This window comes from Grammomys surdaster, unplaced genomic scaffold (assembly GCF_004785775.1).
Source record: "Grammomys surdaster isolate TR1022 unplaced genomic scaffold, NIH_TR_1.0 126219, whole genome shotgun sequence".
In the NCBI taxonomy this organism is placed as follows: Eukaryota; Metazoa; Chordata; class Mammalia; order Rodentia; family Muridae; genus Grammomys; species Grammomys surdaster.
The window spans coordinates 9,021,954-9,045,043 of NW_021621022.1; the positions used below are offsets into that span (position 1 = coordinate 9,021,954).

The 23,090-nt window shown below is 43.4% G+C and overlaps 1 protein-coding gene and 1 pseudogene across 2 annotated transcripts in view; one reads left to right on the top strand and one right to left on the bottom strand.

The window, feature by feature from the left end:
- Nucleotides 1-350: 350 nt before the first annotated feature.
- The window catches only part of Piwil2 (piwi like RNA-mediated gene silencing 2), a 59,255-nt gene continuing 36,515 nt past the window's right edge, over nucleotides 351-23,090 (bottom strand). The window contains exons 17-23 of one of the 2 annotated variants that reach the window (XM_028758805.1): nucleotides 22,074-22,175; nucleotides 20,995-21,111; nucleotides 20,348-20,436; nucleotides 19,725-19,830; nucleotides 4,633-4,886; nucleotides 3,913-4,020; nucleotides 351-2,357 (exon numbers count right to left, since the gene is read on the bottom strand). In XM_028758805.1, the coding sequence (XP_028614638.1) occupies nucleotides 2,201-2,357; nucleotides 3,913-4,020; nucleotides 4,633-4,886; nucleotides 19,725-19,830; nucleotides 20,348-20,436; nucleotides 20,995-21,111; nucleotides 22,074-22,175 (933 nt within the window). In that variant the 3' untranslated portion in view covers nucleotides 351-2,200. The remainder of the gene's footprint in view (nucleotides 2,358-3,912; nucleotides 4,021-4,632; nucleotides 4,887-19,724; nucleotides 19,831-20,347; nucleotides 20,437-20,994; nucleotides 21,112-22,073; nucleotides 22,176-23,090) is intronic. The other variant, XM_028758807.1, reaches the window with a different exon arrangement.
- LOC114613481 lies at nucleotides 7,877-8,660 on the top strand (annotated as a pseudogene).

Consider the following 23,090-nt stretch of genomic DNA (forward strand, 5'->3'; position numbering starts at 1 on the left):
CAATAAATAAATAAATAAATAAATAAATAAATAAATAAATAACAGCTACTGGGCATGGTAGTACCATTCTATATTTATTTTTAGCACCCTGTTGAAAATATATTACTGGAGAATTTTCTATTAGTAAGCTGGTGAGGGTTCTTATTTCTTCAAAGCCCCAAACAATTCAAACACATACACAAACTTAAATGCACTGCTATGTAGGTCTCCCAGTTTGCTCAGGATGAAACCACTTGGTTTTCAATGGTGCTGCCTCTGACATGCACACTAATAAAGAAATAACTCTAACTTTTGCTTCTCTTTGAAGGAAAAGCCACTTAATAAGCAAACCATATTCTTTCAGACACAACTATACACATACATTGGTTTTATTTTACACCACAGTACCAAATTGCTTGGCTCTGAAACTGAAAAACAAGGGAAGGACATCAGGTATAGAAAGTACATTCTGGCATTATGGTCAAGTGCCTGTTCTACCTAAAGAGAAGAGGAGTGCTAGGAACAGTAACTTCTAAAGACAAACTCAAAACACTTCAAGAGAAATCCAGAAAGTGGAACATGCTCAACATAAAGACTTGGTTTTCAGTCTCTTCTGGTTAATTCCACGGCTTGTACATGTCAGGTCTCAGCCTGGCCTTGGTCATAGACTCCAGAAACCAGGGGTGTATTTGAGGATCCCAACACTTATCCCTCACCAACTCTGGGTGCTACACCAAACTAAAGGTTTTCCTGGTGTTGTCTCCAACCCCAGGGCCTGGCCTGGCTTGGCGAGTACTGCCCCTCCCCCCACTCCCACAGCCCGCTGCTCTTCAGTACTCACACTGAGGCTCCCCTAGCACTGTCCTTTAAAATGAGTACTTCTGCTCAGTCCCCACCATCCATCCACCAAACACCATCCATCCACCAAACATAAATAGATATATACAAATTTGAAAAGGTAAGTAAAATTAGCTTTTAAAACCCAGTACAGCAAGGGATGATCCATTTAAGCCTGAAGACACTTGAAGATTCTGAAACAGAAGGGAAAAAAAAATAACACAGAAAACCAGTGCTTCCCCTGAATACTGAAGCCCACAGGCCCTAGGAAAACTTCTACATGTCTAGACTTGGGTGAGAGTGTCACATTCGTCCAAGCCAACTTTGAGAAGCCTGAAACTTTGGGATTTTGAAAATTTCCAAGCAACATCAGCCCACAGCTGGAAGAGACTCTTGCATAATCTCATTTATAGACTTTTGCAGAAAAAACCTACACTCCATCCAGAATGTTCCTAGGTCTGCTGAATCCTTTGTTCTAATTGAATTTATTTAAGATTAGTCACAAAGGAAAAAAGTGTGTGCATGCACATGAGTGTGTCACTCAGGCTGCAGGAAAGTAATCTGATGGTTGTAAATAACTGTAAGGTCCAGAAAAGCAGCTGCAGCTGGACTCTCAGGAAGCCAGGGAATGGCCAAACTCACAGCCCTAGGTCAAGCGGGCTCACACGCCCGACTGTGCCTTACACTGGTTTTACTACACATCTTTCACACATGCAGACAGCTGCTCTCTCTGAAACACTATGCTGCACAGTAACTCTCTCCTTTAAGATGGCTGCAATGACTTGCTATCACTTCTGGCCTCACAGACAGGACGGTCCTGTAGGCATAACCTCTGGGAACTGATGCTCATGCTGCCGTAGGTGCTATCTTTTACTTTCTGCACTTCTGTGGTAGGGGGCTTTGACATGCTAAGAACATGAGCATCACTGGCCTGTCCGCATGCATCCCCATGCTCGGCGGAGGAGCAGCACTGCTGACAGACTCTGTTTCGTCAAGGCAGCTGGCAGCTGCTACTTAGAAACGTGCTTCCTTGACACCAGGCTTTGGTTTTGTCATGGGCTTTGTGGGGACAGTGGTTTGTTTTTGTTTTTTGAGACAGGGTCTCACTCTGTAATCTTGGCTAGCCCGGAACTCACCATGTAGTCCAGGCTGGCCTTGAACTAAAGATCCGTCTGCTTCAGTCTCCCAAGTGCTGGGATAACAGGCATGTACCACAACACTCTACTATAATATCAGGGTTAAAAGAAGAACAGAAATCTAATTCTACAAGGATGGAGAAAGAGAAAATGCAAACATAAAACTCCACTGCCGCTGCTGCTGACTCTGTAAGAATGAGCTGAGCTGGAGTCCAGTTGCTCCTTGCAGCTGATGTCCAAGTTCCCAGTTACAGGAAGAACAGGTTCTCACACAGCTGGATGGCTGGCTCATGATGCAAAATCTGTCCAGACAGGAAAGCTAGCTTGTGGGCATACTTGCAAGGAGCTGGAACTCGGATGGTGCCAGGCCAATTCCAGTACATGTGGCATAGTTTGAAAGTCAGCCTAAAGTTAAGAAGAAAATGGGTTCTTTATCACTTCTACCTCCACCTAGGGGTGAAAAGGATTTCACTCTTGGGGATATAACACACAGCACTCCTACCAACGGACTGGGGGATTCTGGGAAACCTAATGTTGTTTTTCAGGAATTGTTAGTTTTATATTTCTTTCTTTGGTTTGGTTTGGGGTACAGGTTCTCAACTATCTAGCTTAGGCTGGCTAGTAACTCCACTAGCCCAGGTTGGCTTTGAGCTGCCAGTGATCTTCCTGTCTCGGCTTCTCAAATGCTGGGATTGTAGGTGTAAGCCACTAGGTCTGAGAGAGAAACCATTATTTTTCATCTGGAATTGTTTATATTTCCACATAAGCCAAAGGATGGGTAAAGTAAGCAAGCACGAGTGTGTTGGCATCTCTGTGGTATATATGTATGAGAGGCTGGAGAGATGGCTCTGCAGTTAAAGAGCACTGGCTGCTCTTCCAGAGGACCCGGGTTTGGTTCCCAGCCACCATATGGCAGCTCACAAGCATTTGTAACTCTTTTCTGACCTCCACAAATACCAAACACACATGTGGTATACATATATGCATGCAGGCAAAACACCATACATGTAAAATACAATAAAAGCAGAAAAATGCCACATAGGAAAAGGAAATAAAAGGGCATTTACCAGTCTATTGGGTCTATACCCTGTAGGGTGAGTTCCAGAGCAGCTAGGGCTACATAGAGAAACTTTGTCTCAAAAAACAAACAAACAAACAAAACCAGCCTAAGCAAGGTAGCAAGATCATTTTTCAAAATTATTTCTTTAATGATTTACTTATTTTTATTTTATGTGCATTGTTGTTTTGCCTACATGTACGTCCTTGTGAAGATGTTTGATCCCTGGGACTGAAATTACAGACAGTTGTAAGTTGCTATGTGAGTACTGAAAATTGAACCCAGGTCTTCTGTAAGAGTAGCCAGTGCTCTTAACCAGTGAACCATCTCTCCACCCACATAAGACCATTCTTCCAAAATAAATTAATACCAATGCTTTATAATGCACAGAAATGAAGGTGTTAGTCAGCTACATTTTCTTAAAGCTCTTCAAGTGATTTTAAGCAGGATTAGAAATTATTCCTCAAAAAAAAAATACCACTATTATCAAGATCTAGGAGTATCAAGGGGTAAAATATTGGTCTAGGGAGCTGGCTTGGTTAATAAAGTGCTTACTCTACAAGCATAGGGACCTGAACTCAGTCCCAGCAACTCTTTGAAGTGATCCTGTAATCTTAACATAGGAAATGGAGACCTTACCTAATTTGAGTTCTAGATCCCTGTGAGAAATATTGTCTCAAAAATCAAGGTAGACAGCTGCTAAGATACTTGATGTTGAACTCAGCCTCCATACCAATGCACAAATGCACATGTGTATGTCATATGCTAGCGCACACACACACACACACACACACACACACACACACACATACATGATTGGAGAAAAATATCTTGAGGGGCATTGACTAGTGACTTAACTATTAGGATAAACAGCAAGAACAAATATGTTTCTGACAGACTCACCTCTGCATGTGATCAGGGCTCAGATTTGCAGTGTTCAGAACACAGATGTAGTGTGTAGGTATGCCACAGCCTTGTCGCACATGATGGGCAAGAAGGTAGAAATCCACCCTAGCAAGGAAAGAGCACCAACTAGTGAGATGACTGGAAGGCATTCTGAAGATCGCTGTGGCCCCATTGTACAAGGCTCAGAAAGGAAAATGACAAAGTCAATACATAAAAGGACACTGGTATGTGCGTAGGCTCATGGATGTAATCTCAGCATGGGGGAGGCTGAGGAGGAGGTTATCTATCTGGTGAGGGCAGCCTGTACTACATAAAGATTTTGGGAGGTATGGTATGGGTTACACAAGACCCTATCTCAAAAGGAAGAAAGGAGAAGGAATATACCTAAAAATTAAAAGCTTTGTTATATAAAAAAAAATTAGGGCTCTGGACACAGCTTAATGGTGAACTTTGTCTGGCATTTATGAGGCACAAGGTTCAATCCCCAATGACAAAATGTGTGCATATGTGGTTGTATACTTGTGTGTATGTATATCTGTGGTTGATAAAAATGAGCCCATATTCACACTAAGCTCCACCACTGGGCTCAGCCAAAGCTTGCTTTTATCAAGACAAATATGAGGATTCCACTCCACACCTGTCCCAGAATATTCAAGCAACAGACAACTTCTCCAGCTTACTCTTCTTCAACTGAGGACCCCTGTTTTGTCTACTTACCACTCACAGCTGGTTATGGTATGATCAACCACAGTCCCAGGGGAGGGGGTTACAAAGTGATCAGGAGCAGCAAGGTACAGATTGGTGCTGATTTTCTTCTGAACTACAAACACCACCATCTTGGGGTGGTAGTTATCAAAGGCTTCAAAGCACTTCTGCAGCTGAGGAATCTCATAGTTGGCAACTGTCTTTAGCTGGCCATCAGACACTCCATCTCGGTACACCACAATTTTCTCTGGGAGACAATGGTTCACCTGAAATGACACATGGAGGAGGTGACTCCAAAGGCTCTGGGCTCAAGGGCCACAGTGGAAACAAGCTCACAGTTATCCTGCAGGATGGAGACTTGGCAGTTGGGAACTCTAGCAGTAAGCTCCAGAGTGCACGACTGCCCAGCATGCCAACACTTATAACCACTCCTAGATTTGCTCAGAGGAGCAAACAGGGCTAAAACAGCCACAGTGCTATAAAATATGAAAGCAAGTCACAGAAGTTACGAGTCACATGCTCACTATCAAACAGAGAGAACGATATTCAAAGGTTGGCAGGAGACAGACATGGCTGCACACACCTGCAATGCCAGCGTTTAAAAGTCTGAGACAGGAGGATCACTATAATTTCTAGGGTACCATACAGTGAAATGTTATTTCAGAAAAAATGAAAGAAGGAAAGAAAGAAGGGATAGAGGAATCAAGGACTCAAAAATTTTTCTACAAAGATAGTGTCCATGAGCCAGTGGTTATTTGACTTGGATTTAATGCTGACAGCTGTCCAGGAAAAGAACCTGGAAATATTATAGAAGGTCTAACACAGCAGTTTTCAACTTGTGGGTTATGATCACTCTGGGGTTCAAACAACCCTTCCCATATCAGATATTTACATTATGATTCGTAACAGTAGCAAAATAAAGCTATAAGGTCACAACAAAATAATTTTATGGTTGGTTATCACAACTTGAAGAACTAATTAAAGGGTTGCAGCATTAGGACAGTTGATAACCACTTGTCTAACACATAAATATATGTTAAGATTTTGATATATAAGTAACATCCAAAGTTATCCTATGATCCAGCAGAATGTTAAATCCATTTATGATAAGAAAGTAAGTAGGTTCTCACTACATTAGCTAAGAGTGCATTTGGTTCCATTTTAAGTTAGAAATCCCCTCAAAACTGATTTGCTTGATTTCAGTTATGGTTACAGTTTAATGTACTCACATTCCAGGTTCTTGTCCCTTAATAGATACATCACGAGTCAAGCTTAAATATTTACTACATTCTTTAAAGGTGACTCCACATGAAAATTTTATATCAAAAAACTCTTTTCCAAAAATTATCTTGCTGAGCATGGTGGCACGTGTTTTTAATCCCAGCTCTTTAAAGTCCAAGGCCAAGAAGATTGCTATGAATTTGAGGCCAGCATAGGGCCACAATAAATTTCTGGTTAGCCCAGCCTATGGGGCAAAATCTGGCCTCAAACATCCTCCCTCCAGCCATCTTTTAAAAGTTTTAGTTCAGTGTTTCAAGCTGGGTGTATGGTGGTGTATGCCTTTAGCCCCAGCACTCCGGGGCAGAGTACCTAAATACAGAAGCAAGTGTATCTCTGTGAGTTCAAGATCAAATTGCCTACACAGTGAGTTGCAGACCAGCCAGGGCTATATAATGAGATCCCGTTTCAAAAACAAAACAAAATAAAACAACAACAGCAAAACAATAAATATCCTCTTTTCTGAGATATCTCAAATATTTTAACATTTACAAACATCTTTATAGTCACTGGAGCTATTATCCCTGATTGTGGTGCTTTTTTTCTGCCTCACATCCCCCTCCTCTTTTGTAGCAGGACTTTAGTCCCAGTAACAGACAGTCTTATATACAGACTGACCTCAAAGTCTCCAGCCCCTAAACCGGGGTTTCTCAGCCCCAGAGGGCCAGCATTTGGAGATGGGTGAGCGTTCACTGCTAGAGCTGTCCTGTGCTCTGTGGATCAGTGTTTACTGCTGTCCCAGGTCTCTGCCAATCATAAGTGAAAGTGTTTCTAGATAACTGCCCCAGTAGGGAGCTATGGCTTTAACCACAGAGAACATAGAAAACTCAAGCCACATCCAGAAGGTGATGTACTGTGGTAAGAGGGCGATGAGTCCAGAGCTCAGACAGGCCTTTTACAAATAAGCAAACAGAGAAAAGACACTGGACTTGGGATCAGGAGCTCTGGGACTGAGTCTGACTCCACTGCTAGCTGTGGCTTCAAATACTATTTTCTACTGAAAAATTAAGTAAAAAGATCACCTCACCGTGTTCTCAAGGTGGAGAGGAAAAGAAGTTATATGCACATGGATAAAGAGTTTGGTGTACTAGCATGATCTGTAGTGCTCACAGAGAAAATCAGGTACAGCAGTATGCACCTGTAAACTCAAGCCTTGGGGACGAAAGACAGGAGAATCCGAGAGACTCACAGACCAGCCCATGCAGCCCAACCAGGAAGCTCCAGGATCCACCACAGTGTCTGTTTCAAAAGTAAGACAGAGTGTGATGAAGACACACACACACACACACACACACACACATACACACACACATAATATGATATATATTTTAACATAAATATATACAAAGGCTATAGAGGCTGGATGTGGCAGCAAATGTCTATAACCCTAGCATGTATGACACTGAGGCTGGAGAAGGCCAGCCAGAGTTATACAGCCTGAGACCTTGTTTCAAACTATCTTTTGTTGTCAAAGTTGAGACCAAGCTAGGTCAAGAAAACACTTGGAAGCACAGAGAAAGCACATAGTGAAATGAGTAAAGTGAAAAAATGGAATCAAATTCACCTGGAGCATTTTCTCCCACCACCTTGGTGTTTAGCCTGTGCTAACATGTCAGTGAGTGTTTGGCACCAGTCTATGTCAGCTTCTAGCCAAATTGAAAGACCAGCTCCGAGCTATGGACATACAGAAAAATGTAACCCTAGTCAACAATGTTAAAAAGTCTTCTGGGTCACCGAGACCGTCCTTACTTCCTAAGCTATAAACTGGTAGTCCAGGGAAGAAGAGTTACTATATAAGGCTAATCACAAGCCTAAAAGATAACTGTTAAAGGTATATTGTAGAGCCCATCATGCACTGGACACACAGCACACAATGGCCAGTGTAGGTCTGTGCTTACCTATCCTGATGCTCCTGGCATTGGGCGCAGTGCAAAAGGTTCAGTGGGCAGTACAGGTGCTGAGCTGAATGCTATTTTACATGGAACAATACTCATTCACAAAACGAACATGAAATGGCCACTAAATAATGAAGAGGACCTGGGAGAAGCTGTTGCTTGCAGCTCGGGCCATTGTTGCCATTGAGAACCCTGCTGACGTCAGTGTCATCTCCTCCAGGAACACTGGCCAGCGAGCTGTGCTCGTTTGCTGCTGCCACAGGAGCCACTCCAATTGCTGGCCGCTTCATACCTGGGACCTTCACTAATCAGATCCAAGCAGTCTTCAGGGAGCCGCGGCTTCTAGTGGTGACTGATCCCAGGGCTGACCACCAGCCCCTCACAGAGGCCTCTTATGTCAACCTGCCCACCATTGCTCTGTGTAACACAGACTCTCCCCTGCGCTATGTGGACATTGCCATCCCATGCAACAACAAGGGAGCTCATTCAGTGGGTCTGATGTGGTGGATGCTGGCCTGGGAAGTACTCCGCATTCGAGGTACTATCTCCTGTGAGCACCCATGGGAGGTTATGCCTGATCTTTACTTCTACAGAGACCCAGAGGAGATTGAGAAGGAGGAACAGGCTGCTGCTGAGCAGGCTGTGACCAAGAAGGAATTCCAGGGTGAATAGACCGCACCAGCTCCTGAGTTCACTGCTGCTCATCCTGAGGTGGCCGATTGGTCTGAGGGTGTGCAGGTACCATCTGTACCCATCCAGCAGTTCCCCACAGAGGACTGGAGTACGCAGACAGCCACTGAGGACTGGTCAGCAGCTCCCATAGCACAGGCCACCGAGTAGGTTGGAGCCACCACTGAGTGGTCCTGAGCTGCTCTGCAGACACCTGAGCATTGTGTCAGAGACACCTGGTCCATTGTACTGTCTCAGAAAATTGCAAAATTTATTTTGTCTCTCCATTTGGAGACAGGTCTCATCCAGTGCAGGCTGGACTCAAACTTACTTATGTAACTGAGGCTTGCCTAGAACTGTTAATCCTCCTGTCCCTACCCCCGACTCTCTTGGTTCTGCAAAATTATTATTTTTTTTAGTTTTTTATTTATTATTTATACAACATTCTGCCTGCAGGCCAGAAGAGGGCACCAGATCTCATTACAGATGGTTGTGAGACACCATGTGGTCGCTGGGAATTGAACTCAGGATCTCTGAAAGAACAGCCAGTGTTTTTAACCTCTGAGCCATCTCTCCAGCCCTGCAAAACTATTTTAATACCATCCAAATACTCATGGAATGCAAATTAGACCTGGAAGCCAGACATATAAAGCAAATTATCCCCGACACAATGAAAATACAATCACAAAGAAGTAAAACAATATGTGCAGAAGTTCAGCTGCTAGCCATCTCGAGCACCAGATAAAATAAAAACCAGGTGTGGTGGAACATACCTGCAATCCCAGAACTCAGGAGATGGAGGGAGAAGGATCAAAAGTTCAAGGCCAGTCTCAGCTACACAGTGATTTGGGGGCTACCCAACGTTACCTGAGAACCTATCTCAAAAATAATAAAAGAAAAAATAAACTGTTAAGGGAATGGAAGAGTATAAGGGGGAAGACCATGTCAGGACACACAGAATATGGGTGACAGACAACTCAGGCAGCCAGGGTGGAGAGTATCAGGTGAGCAGCAGTAAGGCTAGGCTGTGGCTGCAAAAGGCACGATGCTGAAGAGATGGCCAGCTCTACTTGTAAGGTTTCTCCATTGACAGACTGTAAGAACAAACTGAAGCTGGGCGGTGGTGGCACACGCCTTTAATCCCAGCACTCGGGAGGCAGAGGCAGGTGGATTTCTGAGTTCGAGGCCAGCCTGGTCTACAGAATGAGTTCCAGGACAGCCAGGGCTACACAGAGAAACCCTGTCTCGAGAAAAAAAAAAAAAAAAAAAAACTGAAGAGGAGGACGAGAGGCTGCCAAGCAATCCCTTCAACTTAAGAGTCCCAAAGACACAGAAGAGCTAAGTATGGTGGTGCACACCTATAGTCTCAGCACAAGAGAGGCTGAGGCAGGTGGGGATCCGGGGCTAAGGTAAGACTACATGAAGAAGAAAAAGAAAAAAGACACAGTAAATCTTCATTCCCATAGTACTATTAGAAAATTTTAAGTCAAACCTATTTATCGGGACTATTAAAAATCATTAAATTTTACTCTCATTGACTTCTATAGGGAGGAGTTGTCACAGTCAACTTGGAAAGTGTCCAGACAAATTCATGAGGAGAGGGAGGAAGATGAGCTCTGGGAACATTCACTAGGTCAAGAAGAGCCAGATAAAGTCGGCTAGGAAGGAGCTCAGTGCACTCGCTCGCCTATGTGAGTATATTGAAGACAGTGCTCACCTAGTGTATGCAAAGCCCTGGGTTCCGTTTCCAGCAGCATAGGAAAGGCTAGACAAGCTGGTGACAATGCTGGGCACAAGAGGAGCACACACGAGTCAGTAGATAGATACCCCCTCAGACAACATTCATTTGCTTAAAGTAACACTGAACCATAAGCCCCTCCCAATTATGTGAGGAAAAGGAAGGTGAAATTAAAATGCAGAGACAGCATTGTCTCACAGGCCACAGGAACCTCCCTACTTTGCCTTCTAGGGTGAGATATTCATTAACAGTGCCCAGGAGCCGGACAAGGCAGCAGGCTACTTTAACCCCAACAGTCGAGGCTGATACAAGAGGGAAGAGGAACTCCACAGGAAGACCAACAGAATCAACTAACCTGGACCCTTGGGGCTCTCAGAGTCTGAACCACTAACCAAAGAGCATACATACACACAGGTTGGACCTAGGCCCCCCTGTGGGTCCTGAGCAACTGGAGCAGGGGCTATCCCAAAAGCTGTTGCCTGAATGCAGGATATGTTCTTCTAGCTGGGCTGCCTTGTCTGGCCTCAGTGGGAGAGGCAGTATCTAGCCTCACAGAGACTTGAAGTGTCAGGGAGAGAGATACCTGGGGGCGGGGGGAGCTCCCTCCCACTCAGAGGAGAAGGGGAGGGGAGTGGGAGAAGTATTATGGGAGGGGCTGACCAGGAGGGGGACAGTGAGCAGGATGTAGAGTAAATAAGTAAAAAAATTAAAACAACAATAAGAAGAAGAAGAATTAATAATAATAAGAGAAGAAGAAAGGAGAGGAGAGGAGAGGAGAGGAGAGGAGAGGAGAGGAGAGGAGAGGAGAGGAGAGGAGAGGAGAGGAGAGGAGAGGAGAGGAGAGGAGAGGAGAGGAGAGGAGAGGAGAGGTTCAAAGACAGACTGGGCAACATAGTGAAACCCACATAGACACTGACTCTACCCAAACCAAGTAAGTGTAAAACAGAAAAAGTACTCCAGTCCCTGGGTTGAGTCAGCCAGAAGCTGAGGCACCTCTGTAGCCATTCCTGTTTGCACTGTCAGAGCGCAGGCCAGAGCTGTTAAAGCTCAAATCAAGTAACAGATCGAGTCAGGATCAGGGGCTTAGTCATGAGAGAGAAAGCTGCAGAGGCAGGGGTCCACTCTTTTGATTTTCACACCAGTGGGAGGTGTCACTGGTGCTCAAACATTAAGGCTGGAGTGGCCAGGAAGCACGCATGTAGACCAGGCAGCTACTTGGACACGAGTTTTAGGAGCTCAATGAACTGGATGTGCTAGACAAAGGGTTCTCAGGATGGGCTCTGTGAAAACCCTTCTGTCCTGCTGGAGATTAAACTAGTCACTAAACTTCGTCCTAAGAGTATCCTGAGACATTTTCATGAGAAATCTTGACATAAATTACAATAGCATTTTGCAGAGTAAATGATGTGCTATCAGTATTACAGTAGGCTGTAGTACTTTTCCAATTCTTTGTTTTTGTGGTTTTGGTTTTTTGAGACAGGGCTTCTCTGGGTAGTCTTGTCTGTCCTGGGACTCACTACTACTGGACATATTTCTAACTCGTAAGTCAAATATAGCCATTTGCAAACATGTAAAAGAAAAAGGAAATGAAGTTTGCCTCACTCAAACTTAGTTACCTTTCCTTTGAAATGCCACTTACGCCAATATACATTGAACTCGGTATTTTTGTTTTTGTGACACGGTCTTATGTAGCCCAGGCTGGTTTCAAATACTGTATGTAGCTGAGCATGACTTTAACTTTTGATCTGCCTGTTCTTTACTCTCAAGAGCTAGGTCCCAACATATAGTTAAAACATTTTCTTTCTTCCTCCCTCTTCTTCCTTCCTTCCTTCTTCACTAACAGGGACTGAACCCAGAGCCAGATGCTGAGCAAGTGTTCTACTTCTAAGTTAGGTCCCTGGTCTTCTTTTTACTTTCTGAATCACAATCCCACTAACTTGTCCTGCACGGCCTTAAATTTACTTGGTAATCCAGGCAGGCCTGGTACTCTTGGTCCTCTTCCGGTTTCACCCTCCTGAATGCTGGGATTATAGACATGCACCCCTATGCCTGGTCTCTTGTTTCTTCTTAGCACTGAGAAAGTTTGCATCATCTGGTTGTGCAAGTATTTATCCATTCACCCACTGAAGGGTACCCTGGCTGCTTCCAGGTCTTGACATAGTTTATTGTGGGCTCCTAAATTTTCAGCTTGTTTGAGCAAGATTCCTAGATCCTGAGGTAAGATTATGACTAGTTGTGTAATGGCAAACTGAGCATTCTAGTGGCACTATAGCACATCAGCTTCTGGTGTTCCATGTCCTGGACTGTGCCATTTCCACTATACAGTAGGCCATTGTTACTGTGTAAGACTCTAAGGGCATGGCTGACAATCTTCCCATGTGCTTATTGGCCATCTGGTGATATTCTTTCACGTGAGTTCTGGTCTTTTGTCCATTTGGGAGGAAAGAAAAGTACAGTGAGACAGGGCTTTCCTATGTACGGAGCCAAACCTTGGCTGGCCTGGTATTTATCACGTGCAAAAGGTGGGGACTGGGGTAGGGGTAAGCTCAAAGCTGAGGCAAAAATCCTTCTACCTTTACCCATGTGCTAGGATTACCAGTGTGTGCCACCATGCCCAACTGCTAAATTCTACAACTTCCCCATCCCTGGAGCTTGCACATAAGTTAGATTGGAATCCAACACACAATTCAGTCCTCCAGGTGCTGAATTATAGATTTGCAACCACAAGCCATCAGTAATTTGTATAAAATGCAAAAGCAGCTGGCTGGGTATTGCATCTTTAGAAAGAATCATTTTTTTTTCCTGTTACATGTATGAGTCTATGTGTCAGGGTGTGTGCATTATTTTAGGTGCCTACAGAGGGCAGTTCCAGTTGCTCTGGAACTGGAGTTACAGGTGATTGTGAGCCACCTGATTAAGGTGCTGGGAATCAAACTTAGGAACTGAGTCCTCTTTAAGAGCAATGTGAACTCTTAACTATTGAGCTGTCTCTCTAGCTCATGGGTCTTACCCTTTAAGCATAGGTATACAAGGCACTGTGAGTTGACTTCTGTGAAATAAAGGCTGTGCAAAGATTATTATTCCTTCTTTTGCATTTTTAGGCCAGCTATTCTAGCAGCACTTGTTGGAGGACTTCAGTTTCCCACTGACTTGCCTCCATCCCTTTATCTAAGGTTATACAACTACACGTGTCTAATATATTTCTAGGCTGTTCTTTTCTCTTGAACTCCCTGCTTATCTTCCTGTCACTATCACACAGCTCATTATCACAGCTTTATGGTTAAGTGTTTACAATCTGCAGCATCAGTCTTCAGACTGTCCTTTGGTATTGTGTTGGCTAGTCTGTGTCTTGATTCTTCACATAAATCTTAGAATCACTTTGTTGATGTCCAAAAAGAACTTGCTGAGATTCCATTGAATCTGACATTATAACTGAGAAGAACTGATATCTTGATGATCTCCAGTCTAATGAACATACAGCTCTTTTTCTTTATCAGTTTAATAGCTTTCCATATATGAATCTTATGAGCCATGTATATGTAGGGATACATACATACATAAACACACACACACATATATATATGAACGTCCTGCTTATATACATATATACACATACATATATATACATATATACATACATATATATGTATGTATATGCTTATATACATACATATATGTGTGTATAATATATGCTTATATATGTATATATATATAAACTTCATATATATATATATACACACACACACACATACATACATATGAGCTACACAGACAGAGACAGGGTATCACTCTGTTGCTCTGGCTGGCCCGGAATGCACTGCATAGGCCAGGTTAGCCTTTAATTCACATAGCTCTACTTGCCTCTGCTCCAAGGTGCTAGGATAAGGCCACGCCTTTATTCACTATAGTCAGGTTAAAGTTCCAACCAGAGGCTCACAGTGGAACTCAGATTTTAATATCTGAAGCAAGAGGCACCCAAACCACATCCAAACTATGGTTTTCTATCTTTCTAAACATATTTTAAGATTTATTTTAGCCAGGCAGTGGTGGCACACGCCTTTAATCCAAGCACTTGGGAGGCAAAGGCAGGCAGATTTCTGAGTTCGAGGCCAGCCTGGTCTACAGAATGAGTTCCAGGACAGCCAGAGACATACAGAGAAACCCTGTCTTGAAAAACAAAACAAAACAAAACAAAAGATTTATTTTATATGAATTTTGTCTGCATTTTATGTTCAGCATGTGTGTGCTGCCTGGTGCCCTCAGAGTACAGAAGAGGATGTCAGATCCTCTGGGACTGGAAAGGGGTGGTTGTAAATTACCATGTGGGGGCTGGGACCTCTACAGAAGCAGTGAGTGCTCTTAACCATCGAGACATCTCTCCATCCCCAACTGTTTCCCTTCATTTAGAACTGAACTTCAGACAAAACCACACATATCACTGCCATTCAAGACCAAATGTGATAGTGCTCAGGAGAAATAAACTTCAGTTTCTTTTCTTTATTGCATTAGTTAGGACTTCTAAAATGAAGCAGCAATGAACAGAAACTGGAGGGACAGGAACCTTTGTTTGCAGTGAGCATGTTTATTGCTGTTGTATAACCTACAGGTAGCTTTACTAAAGCTATGTATGCAAGGCTAATTCACAAGGGGCCTTCAATCTATGTGAAAAACAACAACAACAACAAGACCTACTCAGGTCCTTCATGAAAAACCTCCACATCTAGTGGTAGCACACTCGTGAGAAACTTAAAGCTAGCTGCTTCTCCTCTAAGATGAAGAATAAAACAGTAGTTTCCCCATGACTATTCTTACCCAAGAACCACAAACTAGGTGGTTCCAAACAACAGACATTTGTTATCTCGTGCTTTGAAAGTTGCAAGATGAAAGTGAGATGTGAGTAGTGGGCTGAGGATATGGCTCAGTTAGCAGAGTGCTGACCTAGCACGCACAAGCCCACGTCTGACCCCAGCACTGCATAATGGATGTATGGTGGTGCACTCCTGGAATCCCTCCCTGTGCTTGGGAGGTAGAGACAAGACGATCAGAAACTCAACATCATCCTTGGCTTTCACAGTGAGTGTCCGGCCAGCCTGGAATACATGAGACCCATTTTATTGTTGCTGGCTTTTTTTTTTTTAAGTTTAGTTTTTGTGTCCACTGGAGTTTTGCCTGCATGTATGTCCTTGTGACAGTGTCAGAACCCCTGGAACTGAAGTTACAGACAGTTGTGAGCTGCCATGTAGGAAATTAAATCCCTGAGCCATGTTTCCAGCCTCTGCTGTTGCTGTTTTAAGACAGGGTCTTTCTGTGTAGCCCTGGCTGCTTTTGAATTGCTTATCCTTTAGCCATTTCTATCTTCTACCTAGAGTTTCTTTTCCCCATGAACAACGTTGTATTTTAGTTTACTTCAGTGTAAATCTGATAAGAATGGCATCTCTGCCTCTCATTTTTCTGCACATCTTTCACCTTCATTAATGGAAGTCATTTTCAGTGGACTCTGGATGCAGGGTTGGTGGTCACTGTCCTTCATCACTTTGAAGCCATTCCTGTATATCTTATGGCTTCACTGTTTCTGTGGACAAGTTATCTAGCAATCCATTAAAGATACAACCTCTTTTTTGCTCTCTCAATTTATGTATATTTTATGCTTATTCACAGTTTTCATAATGTGTCTAACTGTATCTTTGCATGTATATACACATATATGTACACACATACATATTTTATCTCCTGAGAGCTGTTGTATTTCATGTGGGGGGGGATGGAGAGAGACAGAGAGGGAGAGACAGAGGATGAGAGGGAGAGGGAGAGGGAGAGGGAGAGGGAGAGGGAGAGGGAGAGGGAGAGGAAGAGGGAGAGGGAGAGGGAGAGAGAGAGAGAGAGAGAGAGAGCATAAGAGAGAATGCAGAGAGAGCTCAGAGAGATGCAAGAGATTGAGACCAACTAACTGACCAACCAGGTCTCACTAGGGACCTTAGTCCAGGCTACCTAGCCTTGTACTCAGGATCCTCCTGCATGTACCTCCTGAGCTGGGACTGCAGGCACACTGTACACTGCCTCCTGAGTGCTAGGATCACAGGCCCACCGTGCATCTATCTGCCTGCCTGCTGGGCTTTCTCAACTGATGATCTGGCATCCTCAGTGTACAGACCACTGCTTCTTCACTGCTGCCATCTCAAGATACTGCTTTGAATCTTGTGATTTTGGTTTTGCTTTTGTTTTTTGCTGCCTTTGAACCATTTGAACCATTTCTATGTGTATTCTGTCTTCTAACCCCACCCTCCCTGTATCTATTGGCTTTCCTCGTTTGTCTTATTGTTTTGTTTTGGTTTGATTTTTTGTTTGGTTTTGGCTTTTGTATCTCTGTGCTTCAATCTGATTATTTTCTTCTTGCCTTTCTTTAGCTGTATTTTAAATCAATGTTATAAACTGTTTTGGATGGTAGCATCCCTGTCCATTCCCCGGAATTTCTAAGCAGACATTCTACCCTTCAGCCTCTCAGAATGTGACTCCTATTTTAGATAATGACACAAATACATAAGTGAGAAAGTGTGAAAACCCATTTACAGGACAAAGAAAGAAGAAAGGAGAAATCAACCCCACTGCCTGCCAGCTTCACCAGAAAGCTCTTGTCCCAGGAAATGTCTGCTCTTTGAGCCCTCCTCCCAGGATACTTTATAGCCTCCTTAGCATATAACACACACACACACACACATCTATGGAGTGTGTAATCTCAGTTACTATAGTTTTCATGTCTAAAAATTGCAGATTTCTTTTTTGTTTGTTTGTTTGTTTGTTTGTTTGTTTGTTTGTTTTTCCGAGACAGGGCTTCTCTGTGTGTAGCCCTGGCTGTACTGGAACTCACTCTGTAGACCAGGCTAGCCTCGAACTCTAGAACTCAGAGATCCGCCTGCCTCTGCCTCCCAAGTGCTGGGATTAAAGGCGTGCACCACCACCGCCCGGCTGAAATTGCAGATTTCAGAGCTTTCAGTTCATTGTCCAAATTCTTAGTGCTATTATTTTTATCTCTTTGAAGATCTTAATTTGTTTTTATTTATTCATTAATTTTATTCTTTTTTAACACTTATTTATTTGGGGGTAGGTGGTATGATATGTATGTGCATGCGTTGGTATGGGGTATGCTATAGGAACAGGTTTTCTTCTGCCATGGAGGCACCAGGGATCAAATTCAGACGGTCAGGTTGTTGGCAAGTGACTTTAGCCACTAGGCCATTTGATGGCCTTTATATGTGTTTTGACTACTCCCCTTCCCCAAATACTGATGGACTGTCAAGAGCACTCCTACAAAGTATTTCAATTATAGAATAAGGACCACCAAGAAGACAATAAGAACAGTGGGTAAGATCATCAAAATCAGTTTTGTTTGAGTCTGTGTTTTGAGAGTGTCTTACTATGTAGCTGTATAGCCCTGGCTGGCCTTGAACTTGCTATGGTTGCCATGCCCCAACTTGTGAGTGCAGGGATTGCTCTGGAGTGCTTAACTTGCTCTAGTGCTTCTCTTCCCCACTGCACCCTTGTCCCCATGGTAACTGAAAATTAGCCAGCACCATGGGACATGGAGAAGAAGAGAAATCCCTGAGGTTGGGTTCAGAGGCACACACTTGTACTCCCAGCACTCGGGTAGCTTAAGCAGGGCAATCCTATAGCATGGGCCACACAGTGCACTCACACTAGAAGCAACTCTGCCATTCATTAGCTATTAAGCTATCAGAACAGAGGTATCACAGGCTGCATGTAAGTAACACTAGAAAGATTATAGAGTACAATCAATCACAAGGGCTATTAATCAACCCACCACACCCATGTAAGCATCCCAGTGAACCTGTGAATACCAAGGCTCAGGTAAGTACTCAGGGCTGGCAGTTCTCCACATCCTTATCATATCTTGGTACCAGGAAACAAAGTGTTCTGCCTTCACAAGGAGACAACTACTGAAGTTCTTTGTGTAGTACTTCCTGATTCAGTCAGTGCATTTCTTCTCCTAGCTGACTATAATCTGTATCCTTTCTTAAAATGAACCCCAAACATGGATATAACAGCTTCTAGTGAGTTCTTTATCTCTTCAGTGAATTATCAAAAGTGAGCAAGATTTGGGAAACCACCCAAACTTCCAGATGGTGGGCCTTCCAAGTGGGGCAAGCAAAGTAAACTTCATTGTTCAGCCCTAAATTCTTATTTCAACAATGACATTTCTGAAATTAACATTTGCTAGGAAAGAACATTAGATATGAAAAATAGGAGACAAAAAATTAGTAGACTTCCATCTAGAAAATAAGAAAAAGTAAAAGAAACAAATGAAAGGAACTCATCAAAAGAATGAACAGGAAAACGCCCTCAAAGCCAGATATAGTGGTGCATGCCTTTCATCCCAGCACATGTGAGGCAGAGGCAGGTAAGATTCTATGAGTTCAAGGGCAGCCTGGTCTACATATGGAGTTCCACTACAGCCAGGGCTACACAGAGAGAAAGACCTTGTCTCAAAAAACAAAATCCAAAACCCAACAACAAACGCAAAACCCCAGTGAGAGGTCTGGAGTATAGCTCAGCATAAAGCATTTATCTAGCTTGCACTGATAAAGCCCTGAGTCTGATCCCAAATACCACCCAAACAGAGAAGGGTGAGTAATGATATAGATAACATATCTAAGTTAGCAGAATGTAATAACTAGCAAACAGTACAGAACACAGAACCTTGGAGAAGAACACAACCGGATCATTTTAACCAAGGAAGGGAACAGTGAGGGGAAATAGGAAACTGCCACAGAAGTCATTATCAAGTTAGGCCCTAGAAGACAGACAGAGCTTGCAAGGAAACAATAATAAGAAAAGAAATATCAGAGCTTGGTGATAAATTACCCTATCATTTGGATCCTCTGAGACATGCAAATCCATATTGTCTAATACGTGATGAACGCTGTAAGAATCTTAATTACATAAGAGACTAACTTCAGTCACTTGGAATCATAAGTTTCCAACGGCCTACCTGCTATGCAAAGGCCACAGTGGCCCTAAGAATGGAAGCCACTTATCATTGCTTTGATGTCTTAGCCAGCACAAAACTCAGAACCTTATTTGTTCACTCTTCTAGACCTTGAATCAGCTTAATGACAGCAATTCTCCCTGGGTAGCATTCTTTGAAATTATGAGAAGTGAATTACAGTGAAGCTTTTGTCCTAAACCAAAATGAACAGTCAGCAGCTAATTACAGTCATAAACAGTTGAGTAAATTAATGTTTTAACTGCTGAAATTTACTTCCAAGTCAGGCAGTAAGGACATGGGAATTATGTCTGCAGGTACCAGCTGGTCAAACAGGCAAATCTTTCTTACTTAAAAAACCAGGGTATATACAGAGCAGCCTGAGATGGGGTTCTGTGCTCTCTACAGAGCTACGGCTTTCTGACCCTTTGATGTCCTCCCTTGCTCCCCTATGTCAGACCTCTGCTCAAAACTTAGATAGGTATCCCTTAAAATGCAGTAATGTTAGGATTTCTGATCTCCTCACCTCATAATACTTTTTCAAGGAGCCCACGAGGCAGAGCTTGAGGCTGTCCACAATCTCCTGATGCGGCATCTGAAACACCACCCTCGAGTACCATTTGGTGAGTGTGCTAGGCAGGTGGGGAGGAGGAGGAGAGACACAGAGAGCACAGTGAGCAGCCACTCCCACACAAAGGCCTGTGTTCTGCTATCCACACACAGCGTTCCTTTTGAATCAACTTAACACATAACATCTACTTGTCAAATGCATTTCTGGGGTCAGTACAAGCCTAACAACATGAGCTCAATCCCCAAACCCAAAGAAGGAAGAGATAATTGACTCCACGAAGTCATCCTCTGCCCTCCCAACATGTGCCCCCTGCACCTTCCCCAATGACAACTACATTTCTAAAAAGACTAGTTAACGCAAGGCACTGGCTGCCTCTGTCCTCACTGTGCAGGGTACAGGGAGCAGACTGGTGCCTGTGATGAGTGTCAACCACACTGCAAATCCAGATATGAGGACAGAGGAAGGAACTTAGTGCTTCGTATACTGGGATAGAGTACCCAAGACTCATCTGATGGATTTGTAGTGAGATCAGGCATCAAAATGAGGTAGGCAACAATAAGACTGCTATATTTGCTTACAGATTTATGCTGGCAACGAAGCCGACCACAGAGCGCATGCCTCTGCTGGGGTCGTGGTACACGTCCATTCCAATCACCATTAATTGTTTCTAGGGTAAAAAACAAAGACACAAACAAAAGCAGAACTCGAACTCAAACACTCCACTACTCTATCTTTGTTATCTCAACAAAAAGTGCCTCTTGTCTTATTTCCATAAGAAAACAAGCTCTGAGAAAGAAGCAAAGACTGCAATCAACTTTTTCTATACACAAAGAACAAAGCCAGACCTAGACCAGGGATCAGCAAATGCTTCCTATAAAAGGATAAATAAGTAAATCTGCAGGTTTTGAGAGCTGAAAGTCTCCCCAGGAACCCTGTACCTCTGCCTTTGACTACAACGGAAGATGGATGCATCTAATGCTGTGTGTTCCAAAGACAGGGTACTTAAATCCTGAGGACTGAATTTCAGATCATCTTCGTATGCCAGGAAATGTTGACCTTATTTTTTTCACCATTTCAAAATGTAAAGTACATTCTCAGCTCATGGTCTGTCTAGTAACATGCAGCAAGGCAGCTGGACTCCTGAGTCCAAACTGAGAGCAAGGCTGACAGGAGAGGAGAGGAGGATGGAAAGAGCGCTAAACAGACATAGTTCTACACCACTCACCAGTGGAATATCCACTCCCCAGAGCTCACCACCAAGTTTACAGTTCATCTGAAGTAAAATTTTCTGAGCCACACTCCGAAGCCTGGTGGGTTGACCAATAGTCCGGACATTGATGACCTATTGTGACAGGACCAGAACATCATCAACCTTTTAAAAAATGTTAACAGTTCTAAAGTGTCAACATCTCTTGGCTCCATGTCCTACCTGTGTTCCTTCCAACAAGGAAACCGAAATCAGAGGATGCTCTCTTTCCTCCCCCTCAATAGCACAGTATTTGTGTACAGCTGCCCCATACCCTCCTGTACACCCAGATCTCCATTATTTGTAGGACTTAATGTAATCACTAAGTATGTAAAAAGTTAATAAACCTGCATTGTTTAGGGAATAAGCACAAGGGTTTCCTTTGTGAGTTTGATAAGTTTAGTAGAGGTATAATTTTCTTTCAAAATGTTTTTAAACTATGTTTTAAACTATGAATCAGCTGATGAAGAATCCACAAATAGGCCAGCTATGGTGGCATGCTTGTAACTCCAGCACTTTTGTATGTGGAGGAGGTAGGTAAAGGCAGGAGGAATAGGAATTTAAAGTCACCTTTGTGTACATAGGGAGTTTTGGGCTAGCCTTGGCTACATGAGACTGTCTCAAAAGGCCACTAATAGTGAGGACTGAGTGTACTATATTAAGAAGCTTGAATTAGCATATGTATGTTATTGATAATTCTAATTCTAGGATCACTAGGAATTTATGCACATAATAGGTACATGAACATACAAAAACTTTCAAAATTATCTTATTCAAAGTGACATTTTTAAAGTTCCCTATGAAAAATATTTTCCCTTCTCAGAGTGAAGCCTACATGTCCAGCCTCAGTCTTGAGGAAGGACCAGGGACTGTGAGGAGCAGAAGAGCTCTTACAAGAGCTACCTGCTGCTGCTGGCTCATTCTAATCAGAACCTTCCTTCAGCATAAGGCAGTTTCCATGCCGGCCTGAAATGGCTATCTCAGCTTCTAGAGCTTTGGAGACACTGAGTTGGAGCTCTACCTTAGGCTCAAGGCCCATGGACTCCACTTCCACTCACCTGGGAGGGCACTGGGGACTGCACACAGCATAGCTTCTTGATGGCTCCATAGAGATCATCACGTGTGCCCATGATGATGCAAACAACCATTTGTATCTTCCCCTAGAGGAGACAAGAATACACTGCCAGGATCTGATCACTTTGGGGACTTTCTTGGGACACAGATATGGTAGACAGGAACTGAAAAACAAATGGTGGACATTCCAACCAAAATCATCCTTTGATTCTGAACTATCATTTGGCTTGGGGCTGCTGTTCACAGACAGATGATACATTACTAATACCTAGAGCTGGCCATGACTACTAATATTTATTTACTAGGAGTCTTAAGATTCTAAAAAAAGGCCAGACTTAGAAGTTTGCAAGGGTTCTATAACTGCCTCTCAACCTTCCCCCAGTGGCTTTCCTGTGCTCTTCAGTGAACTAAGCAATGTGTCAGACCACAGAACTTCAGCTGAGGAAGTGTGGCTACATGGAAGTGTGCAGAGCCAAACAGAGAAGGAACAGGGCCAAGTCCACAGTAGCTATTCCTCACTTTCTGTCTAGGGAGAACAGACACTGCCAGCGACATCCCTGGCAGGAGCCTATATCTCCCAAGACTCTTAGCCAAGGTCGAAACAGAGGACCTTCCAAGAGGGGGATACTAAACAGAGAATACCACAATGCAAAGCGACTCCAACTCGAGGACTAATCTTCCCAGACAATCCAATTCACCAGACTCTTGGGCTCAAAGCTAATTTATTTCCAAAGACTTTTCTTCTACCTCCAACCTCTCCTTTGACTTCCTCCTCTGTTTACAAAGGGCTGGATGGCTCAGTGGTTAGGAGCACTTGCTATTCTTGCCATTCTTGCAGAGGACCTAGATACAAGTCCTAGGGCCCACATGGTACAAAAGTCTGAAACTCCTGTTCCAGGTATTCTGAGGCCTGATTTGGCATCCTCAGGTGCTAAGCACACACACTGTGGACTGACAGACATACAGGCAAGACACACACATAAAAATTTTAAATATTTTTA